This window comes from Oncorhynchus clarkii, unplaced genomic scaffold, assembly GCF_045791955.1.
Source record: "Oncorhynchus clarkii lewisi isolate Uvic-CL-2024 unplaced genomic scaffold, UVic_Ocla_1.0 unplaced_contig_10506_pilon_pilon, whole genome shotgun sequence".
NCBI classification, from domain to species: Eukaryota; Metazoa; Chordata; class Actinopteri; order Salmoniformes; family Salmonidae; genus Oncorhynchus; species Oncorhynchus clarkii.
This window is the reverse complement of record NW_027258142.1, coordinates 87,501-97,500: the sequence shown is the minus strand read 5'-3', so window position 1 is coordinate 97,500 and position 10,000 is coordinate 87,501. Positions and strand designations below refer to the sequence as shown.

At 46.6% G+C, this 10,000-nt stretch overlaps 1 protein-coding gene across 1 annotated transcript in view; it reads left to right on the top strand.

Annotated features, from left to right (window-relative positions):
* LOC139395848 (sodium-dependent dopamine transporter-like) overlaps positions 1 to 10,000 on the top strand; it is a 38,009-nt gene that overhangs the window by 878 nt on the left and 27,131 nt on the right. Inside the window, exons 2-4 of the mRNA XM_071143156.1 lie at positions 941 to 1,187; positions 5,705 to 5,836; positions 8,265 to 8,484. Of these exons, the coding sequence (XP_070999257.1) occupies positions 941 to 1,187; positions 5,705 to 5,836; positions 8,265 to 8,484 (599 nt within the window). The remainder of the gene's footprint in view (positions 1 to 940; positions 1,188 to 5,704; positions 5,837 to 8,264; positions 8,485 to 10,000) is intronic.

Below are 10,000 nucleotides of genomic sequence, written 5' to 3'. Positions count from 1 at the left end.
TACTTGACATAGATTCTGATATATTAGGTGGAGTGGTTGTAGATAACAGTGACATAGCTACATGACATATGTGTTCTGATATATTAGGTGGAGTGGTTGTAGGTAACAGTGACATAGCTACATGACATATGTGTTCTGATATATTAGGTGGAGTGGTTGTAGGTAACAGTGACATAGCTACTTGACATAGAGTCTGATATATTAGGTGGAGTGGTTGTAGATAACAGTGACATAGCTACATGACATATGTGTTCTGATATATTAGGTGGAGTGGTTATAGATGGCAGTGACATTACATATATTGTGATATATTAGGTGGAGTGGTTATAGATGACAGTGACATAGCTACATGACATAGATTCTGATATATTAGGTGGAGTGGTTGTAGATGACAGTGACATAGCTACATGACATAGATTCTGATATATTAGGTGGAGTGGTTGTAGATAACAGTGACATAGCTACATGACATATGTGTTCTGATATATTAGGTGGAGTGGTTGTAGATGACAGTGACATAGCTACATGACATAGATTCTGATATATTAGGTGGAGTGGTTGTAGATGACAGTGACATAGCTACATGACATAGATTCTGATATATTAGGTGGAGTGGTTGTAGATGACAGTGACATAGCTACATGACATAGATTCTGATATATTAGGTGGAGTGGTTGTAGATTACAGTGACATAGCTACATGACATACTGTATATTCTGATATATTAGGTGGAGTGGTTGTAGATGACAGTGACATAGCTACATGACAGATTCTGATATATTAAGTGCAGTGGTTGTAGATTACAGTGACATGACAGATTCTGATATATTAGGTGGAGTGGCTGTAGATGACAGTGACATGACATAGATTCTGATATATTAGGTGGAGTGGTTATAGATGACAGTGAAATAGCTACATGACATATGTTCTGATATATTAGGTGGAGCTGATTCTGGTGAAGGAGCACAACGGCGTCCAGTTCACCACCTCCACGTTGGTCAGCCCAGCTGGGCACCCCCACGGCCACGGCCTTGCTCTGGGCCCCAGTCACGGACACACCCCTGTCCCCGGAGAAGAGAGGGAGACCTGGGGGAAGAAGATCGACTTTCTCCTGTCTGTGATAGGGTTCGCTGTGGACCTGGCCAACGTGTGGAGGTTCCCCTATCTCTGCTATAAGAACGGAGGAGGTGAGAAGGAGGGAGGGAGGGAGTGAGTGTGTGGAGGTTCCCCTATCTCTGCTATAAGAACGGAGGAGGTGAGAAGGAGGGAGGGAGTGGAGGTTCCCCTATCTCTGCTATAAGAACGGAGGGGGTGAGAAGGAGGGAGGGAGTGTGTGGAGGTTCCCCTATCTCTGCTATAAGAACAGAGGAGGCGAGAAGGAGGGAGGGAGGGAGAAAGAGAGATGGAGAGGGATATATTCTGCACAGATTCTGTCAGACATGGACCCTGACAGTAAATCTCAGTAAGACAAAAATAATGGTGTTCCAAAAAAGGTCCAGTCACCAGGACCACAAATACAAATTCCATCACGACACTGTTGCCCTAGAGCAGACAAAAAACTATACATACCTTGGCCTAAACATCAGCGCCACAGGTAACTTCCACAAAGCTGTGAACGATCTGAGAGACAAGGCAAGAAGGGCATTCTATGCCATCAAAAGGAACATAAAATTCAACATACCAATTAGGATTTGGCTAAAAATACTTGAATCAGTTGTAGAATCCATTTCCCTTTATGGTTGTGAGGTCTGGGGTCCGCTAATTATACCCGCTAAATTTCGAAATCTACAACCACCTAAAAGGAAGCGATTCCCAAACCTTCCATAACAAAGCCATCACCTACAGAGAGATGAGCCTGGAGAAGAGTCCCCTAAGCAAGCTGGTCCTGGGGCTCTGTTTACAAACACAAACACACCCTACAGAGCCCCAGGACAGCAACACAAATAGACCCAACCAAATCATGAGAAAACAAAAAGATAATTACTTGACACATTGGAAAGAATTAACAAAAAAACAGAGCAAACTAGAATGCTATTTGGCCCTACACAGAGAGTACACAGCGACAGAATACCTGACCACTGTGACTGCCCCAAACTTAAGGAAAGCTTTGACTATGTACAGACTTAGTGAGCATAGCCTTGCTATTGAGAACGGCCGCCGTAGGCAGACATGGCTCTCAAGAGAAGACAGGCTATGTGCTCACTGCCCACAAAATGAGGTGAAAACTGAGCTGCACTTCCTAACCTCCTGCCCAATGTATGACCATATTAGAGAGACATATTTCCCTCAGATTACACAGATCCACAAAGAATTTGAAAACAAATCCAATTTTGATAAACTCCCATATCTACTGGGTGAAATTCCACAGTGTGCCATCACAGCAGCAAGATTTGTGACCTGTTGCCACGAGAAAAGGTCAACCAGTGAAGAACAAACACCATTGTAAATACAACCCATATTTATGCTTATTTATTTTCCCTTGTGTCCTTTAACCATTTGTACTTCGTTACAACACTGTATATATATATAATATGACATTTGAAATGTCTTTATTCTTTTGGAAGTGTGTGAGCATAACATTTACTGTTCACTATTTATTGTTTATTTCACTTTTGTTTATCCATTTCACTTACTATGGCAACGTAAACATGTTTCCCATGTCAATAAAGGCCCTTGAATTGAATTGAGAGAGAGAGAGAGGAGAGAAGAGAGAGAGAGAGAAACAAATGGATTGGGAGAGAGAGAGAGAGAGAGAGAGAGAGAGAGAGAGGGGAGAGACAGAGAGACAGAGAGAGAGAGAGAGAGAGAGAGAGAGAGAGAGAGAGAGAGAGAGAGAGAGAGAGCGAGAGAGAGAGAGAGAGAGAGAGAGAGAGAGAGAGAGAGAGAGAGAGAGAGAGAGAGAGAGAGAGAGAGAGAGAGAGAGACAGAGAGAGAGAGAGAGAGAGGGAGAGACAGAGAGACAGAGAGAGAGAGAGAGAGAGAGAGAGAGAGAGAGAGAGAGAGAGAGAGAGAGAGAAAGGAAGGAAGGAAGGAAGGAAGGAAGGAAGGAAGGAAGGAAGAGAGCAAATTGAAGAGAGAGAGAGAGAGAGAGAGATGAATCCTTATCTATGTGTGTTTGAGCAGGCGGGAGGGATGATGGGGCGAGTGTGAGGCCTTACCCTTTAAAGATAAAAGAGATCTCCTCGGCTGATCAAACTGCTGATTATCTACAACAATTAGTTACACCTTCTACGGTTAGAACGTAAACTCAGTTGGTGAAATAACCTTATGGCATTTTGTTCTTCCCATTTGAATTATTTTGCAGAATGTTCCGGTTCGATTCAATTTCAGCACGCATGGTAATGAATGTGCTATGCATGGTTATGAATGTGCTATGCATGGTTATGAATGTGCTATGCATGGTTGTGAATGTGCTATGCATGGTTATGAATGTGCTATGCATGGTTATGAATGTGCTATGCATGGTTATGAATGTGCTATGCATGGTTATGAATGTGCTATGCATGGTAATGAATGTGCTATGCATGGTTATGAATGTGCTATGCATGGTTATGAATGTGCTATGCATGGTTGTGAATGTGCTATGCATGGTTATGAATGTGCTATGCATGGTTATGAATGTGCTATGCATGGTTATGAATGTGCTATGCATGGTTATGAATGTGCTATGCATGGTTATGAATGTGCTATGCATGGTAATGAATGTGCTATGCATGGTTATGAATGTGCTATGCATGGTTATGAATGTGCTATGCATGGTTATGAATGTGCTATGCATGGTTATGAATGTGCTATGCATGGTTATGAATGTGCTATGCATGGTAATGAATGTGCTATGCATGGTTATGAATGTGCTATGTATGGTTATGAATGTGCTATGCATGGTAATGAATGTGCTATGCATGGTAATGAATGTTTAATGAAGCCCTTATTGTAGGTTCCCTTTAAATGAGATGTCTCTTCCATTATTGTCATGTATTGTCATGTCTAGCCTCAGACTCTCAGGCTCAACTAGATCAGGAAAGGACGGCTGTGCAAGACTATGTCATTCATCCTGTCCTGTCTCTCTGCCGTCAAAATCAGCCTTCCTGCTGCCCTACCTGTTACTATGAATGCTCTAAGTATCGCTATGAATGTGTTATGAAGGCATTATGTATGTTCTATGTCATGTCATCCTGTCCTGTCTCTCTGCCGTCAAAATCAGCCTTCCTGCTGCCCTACCTGTTACTATGAATGCTCTAAGTATCGCTATGAATGTGTTATGAAGGCATTATGTATGTTCTATGTCATGTCATCCTGTCCTGTCTCTCTGACGTCAAAATCAGCCTTCCTGCTGCCCTACCTGTTACTATGAATGCTCTAAGTATCGCTATGAATGTGTTATGAAGGCATTATGTATGTTCTATGTCATGTCATCCTGTCCTGTCTCTCTGCCGTCAAAATCAGCCTTCCTGCTGCCCTACCTGTTACTATGAATGCTCTAAGTATCGCTATGAATGTGTTATGAAGGCATTATGTATGTTCTATGTCATGTCATCCTGTCCTGTCTCTCTGACGTCAAAATCAGCCTTCCTGCTGCCCTACCTGTTACTATGAATGCTCTAAGTATGGCTATGCCTGTGTTATGAAGCCCTTATATCTCTGTTGCCGTATAGGAGCGTTCCTGTTGCCCTACCAGTTCTTCATGCAGGTAGCAGACGTGCTTATGAATTGCTTATGTATAGGTTATGACTGTGTTATAAAGCCATTATGTAGGTACTCTCTCTGTCCTCTATATGAGCGTTCCCGGTGCCCTACCTGTTATTCATGGTGATGCCGCTATGTATAGGCTATGAATGTGTCATGAAGGCATTATGTATGTGCTATGTCATGTCATCCTGTCCTGTGTCTCTCTATTCCCTGTAGGAGCGTTCCTGGTGCCCAACCTGTTCTTCATGGTGATGCCGCTATGTATAGGCTATGAATGTGTCATGAAGGCATTATGTATGTACTATGTCATGTCATCCTGTCCTGTGTCTCTCTATTCCCTGTAGGAGCGTTCCTGGTGCCCAACCTGTTCTTCATGGTGATGCCGCTATGTATAGGCTATGAATGTGTTATGAAGGCATTATGTATGTTCTATGTCATGTCATTCTGTCCTGTGTCTCTCTGTCCCCTCTAGGAGCGTTCCTGGTGCCCTATCTGTTCTTCATGGTGATAGCATTATGTATTATTATGTATAGGCTATGTATGTGTTATGAAGCCTTAATGTAGCCTTATGTCTCTCTGTCCCCTCTAGGAGCGTTCCTAGTGCCCTATCTGTTCTTCATGGTGATAGCATTATGTATGTGTTATGAAGCCTTAATGTAGCCTTATGTCTCTCTGTCCCCTCTAGGAGCGTTCCTAGTGCCCTATCTGTTCTTCATGGTGATAGCATTATGTATGTGTTATGAAGCCTTAATGTAGCCTTATGTCTCTCTGTCCCCTCTAGGAGCGTTCCTGGTGCCCTATCTGTTCTTCATGGTGATAGCATTACATATTGTTATGAATATGCTATGTATGTGCTATGAAGGCTTAATGTAGCCTTATGTCTCTCTGTCCCCTCTAGGAGCGTTCCTGGTGCCCTATCTGTTCTTCATGGTGATAGCATTACATATTGTTATGAATATGCTATGTATGTGTTATGAAGCCTTAATGTAGCCTTATGTCTCTCTGTCCCCTCTAGGAGCGTTCCTGGTGCCCTATCTGTTCTTCATGGTGATAGCAGGCATGCCTCTGTTCTACATGGAACTGGCTCTGGGACAGTACAACAGAGAGGGGGCCGCTGGTGTCTGGAAGATCTGCCCTATATTCAAGGGTAGGAGAGAGTGTGTGTGTGTGTGTGTGTACGTGCGCTTGTGTGTGTTAAGATAACTACCATTGTTTATACCCAAACAACGGCAGTCAGATGGAAGACTGAAAATTGGCTTTTAGAGTCTCTCTGTCTTCGGTGATAAACCCATTTGGGGCCAATCTTCCCGTACTTTCAGACACATCGATAAACACTCCGGTGAGCGGAAACCATCGAATTAACATGACGAGTGTCAAAAGAAGAAATGTGACCTTCTCTGTCACGTTCTAACTCCCCCCAACCCCCCCATCATAACCACGGTGCTGCAGACGGTGCTCTGGACCCCCCCGGACCCCCCCCCTCCCCCCCCTCATCATAACAGTGGTGTTGCAGACGGTGCTCTGGACCCCCCCCTCCATCATAACAGTGGTGTTGCAGACGGTACAGAGTCAATGTGGAGGCTATATACAGGGTATTACGGTACAGAGTCAATGTGGAGACTATATACAGGGGGTACCGGTACAGAGTCAATGTGGAGGCTATATACAGGGAGGGTACCGGTTCAGAGTCAATGTGGAGGCTATATACAGGGGGTACTGGTACAGAGTCAATGTGGAGACTATATACAGGGGGTACCGGTACAGAGTCAATGTGGAGGCTATATACAGGGAGGGTACCGGTTCAGAGTCAATGTGGAGGCTATATACAGGGTGTACTGGTACAGAGTCAATGTGGAGGCTATATACAGGGGGTACCGGTACAGAGTCAATGTGCAGTGGCACCTGTTAGTTGTGGTAATATGTACATGTTGGTAGAGTTATTAAAGTGACTATGCATAGATGATAACGTCAAGAGTTTGAGTCTGTCTGACTGCCCTTCTACCACCGTCTGTCTCTCCGTCTATCCATCCACCAACCCACCCAGCCACCCAGCCACCCAGCCACCCACCCACCAACCCACCCAGCCAGCCACCCAGACACCCAGCCACCCAGCCAGCCAGCCACCCACCCACCAACCCACCCAGCCAGCCACCCAGACAACCAGCCACCCAGCCAGCCAGGCAGCCAGCCAGCCAGCCAGCCACCCAGCCAGCCAGCCACCCACCCACCCAGCCAGCCAGCCAGCCAGCCAGCCAGCCAGCAAGCCAGCCAGCCAGCCAGCCAGCCAGCCAGCCACCCAGTCACCCAGTCACCCACCCACCCACCCAGTCACCCACCCACCCACCCAGCCACCCAGCCAGCCAGCCAGCCAGCCACCCAGCCACCCAGCCACCCACCCACCCACCCAGCCAGCCACCCAGCCAGCCAGCCAGCCAGCCAGCCACCCAGCCAGCCAGCCACCGACCCAGCCAGCCAGCCACCCGGCCACCCACCCACCCACCCACCCACCCAGCCACCCACCCACCCAGCCACCCAGCCAGCCAGCCAGCCAGCCAGCCAGCCAGCCAGCCAGCCAGCCAGCCAGCCAGCCAGCCTCCCAGCCACCCAGCCACCCACCCAGCCAGCCAGCCAGCCAGCCACCCAGCCACCCACCCACCCACCCAGCCAGCCAGCCAGCCACCCAGCCAGCCACCCACCCAGCCAGCCACCCAGCCAGCCACCCACCGACCCAGCCAGCCACCCACCCGGCCACCCAGCCATTCAGCCATCCATCCATCGGTCTATCTGTCTCTATCTTAAGGTCCCTGACTGAGTGTGAGTATTGGATGTTGTTGTTTTAATCAGCGGTCTCACATGCACCCAGCCCTTTAAGCTGAGACAGAGAGAATAGCTGCTGTCACTCAACAGGGAATCGCTGCAATTTACATCTGATCGTTTTGACTGATTGTTTTTTCCTAACGATCAATGTTTTCAAAAAGACGACATGATCACTCGTGACGCTAATGAAATCCGCCTCGACAAATATCACTTCTTGTAGATTTAAAAGAGCCGTTTGGAAAAGAGCCAGGACATCGTTATCGCCATCAGAACAAGAGAGATGGACCCGCGTTGGTCTTGAAGGTTAGGATGAAAGTGAACAGTGGAGCGCGGACATGGTGCTAAACGCACGGAAAGGGCAGATCTGGGGATAAATAAAGAGAAGAGAGAGGAGACCGCAGAGGCCAACCTTTAGAAAGTTTGGCTTGTGGTTGTTTTCATGTTAAAGCGCTTTTTTTAAAAAATTCTGTGTTATCCGTGTGTGTTCTAGTTCTAGTTTACTTCTGAAAAGTGTTTATGTAAAATATGTAAGAATGTAGAGTGTCGAGGTTCATAGGAGGTGTGTTTTATTTTGAGGTGTCCAGGAACAGATGTGACCTTTGGCCTTTGTGATACTTCCAGTTGACGTCAATTGTTTATTGTGATATTTTTTTCCCTGTTTTGTGTTTTCTGTCTACCTCTGCTATAGTCTGAGCCTGTATTCTAAACCACTGTGATCTTGAACTGTGACCTTTCACCTTTCACCTTTTCCTCCCCAGGTGTTGGTTTCACAGTGATCCTGATCAGTCTGTACGTGGGCTTCTACTACAACGTGATTATAGCCTGGGCCCTGTTCTACCTGTTCTCTTCCTTCACCGGAGAGCTGCCCTGGGTCCACTGTAACAACACCTGGAACAGCCCCAACTGCTCGGACCTCTGGGCCTTCAACAACTCCCTCAACGACACACACAAGTCCACCCCCGCAGCAGAGTACTTTGAGTGAGTCTGCCGTTTCGTCTCTCGATCCGAGTCTGAAGGGAGACGGTTGACTTCTTTCTTAAAGGATTTTTTTGTTGCTCTGACGTGTGTCAAGTATGGGCATTATTGAGAGGAATCAGCTTCACCTTGTTCTCTCGTTGGCATTCACTTACACAAAGGTGCACATTCATATAATCAGACTTTATTTGAAACCTGGACCCAGAAGACATGCCTGAGAGAGCCAGAAGTTCACATCCCTGTCTATGTGTTTTCATACCTTCATAGTCCTGGTCGTCCAGACTGTATCCATACCTTCATAGTCCTGGTCGTCCAGACTGTATCCATACCTTCATAGTCCTGGTCGCCCAGACTGTATCCATACCTTCATAGTCCTGGTCGTCCAGACTGTATCCATACCTTCATAGTCCTGGTCGTCCAGACTGTATCCATACCTTCATAGTCCTGGTCGTCCATGGAGATACTGTATCCATGTCTTCCTTCTCCTGGTCGTCCATGGAGATACTGTATCCATGTGTCTATACTCCTGGTCGTCCATGGAGATACTGTATCCATGTCTTCCTTCTCCTGGTTGTCCATGGAGATACTGTATCCATGTCTTCATGTCCTGGTCGTCCATGGAGATACTGTATCCATGTCTTCATGTCCTGGTCCTCCATGGAGATACTGTATCCATGTCTTCATGCCCTGGTCGTCCATGGAGATACTGTATCCAGTGTCTTCATGTCCTGGTCGTCCATGGAGATACTGTATCCATGTCTTCATGTCCTGGTCGTCCATGGAGATACTGTATCCATGTCTTCATGTCCTGGTCGTCCATGGAGATACTGTATCCACGTCTTCCTTCTCCTGGTCGTCCATGGAGATACTGTATCCATGTCTTCATTGTCCTGGTCGCCCATAGAGATATTGTATCCATGTCTTCATGTCCTGGTCGTCCATGGAGATACTGTATCCATGTCTTCATGTCCTGGTCGTCCATGGAGATACTGTATCCATGTCTTCATGTCCTGGTCGTCCATGGAGATACTGTATCCATGTCTTCATGTCCTGGTCCTCCATGGAGATACTGTATCCATGTCTTCATGCCCTGGTCGTCCATGGAGATACTGTATCCAGTGTCTTCATGTCCTGGTCGTCCATGGAGATACTGTATCCATGTCTTCATGTCCTGGTCGTCCATGGAGATACTGTATCCATGTCTTCATGTCCTGGTCCTCCATGGAGATACTGTATCCATGTCTTCATGCCCTGGTCGTCCATGGAGATACTGTATCCAGTGTCTTCATGTCCTGGTCGTCCATGGAGATACTGTATCCATGTCTTCATGTCCTGGTCGTCCATGGAGATACTGTATCCATGTCTTCATGTCCTGGTCGTCCATGGAGATACTGTATCCACGTCTTCCTTCTCCTGGTCGTCCATGGAGATACTGTATCCATGTCTTCATTGTCCTGGTCGCCCATAGAGATATTGTATCCATGTCTTCATGTCCTGGTCGTCCATGGAGATACTGTAT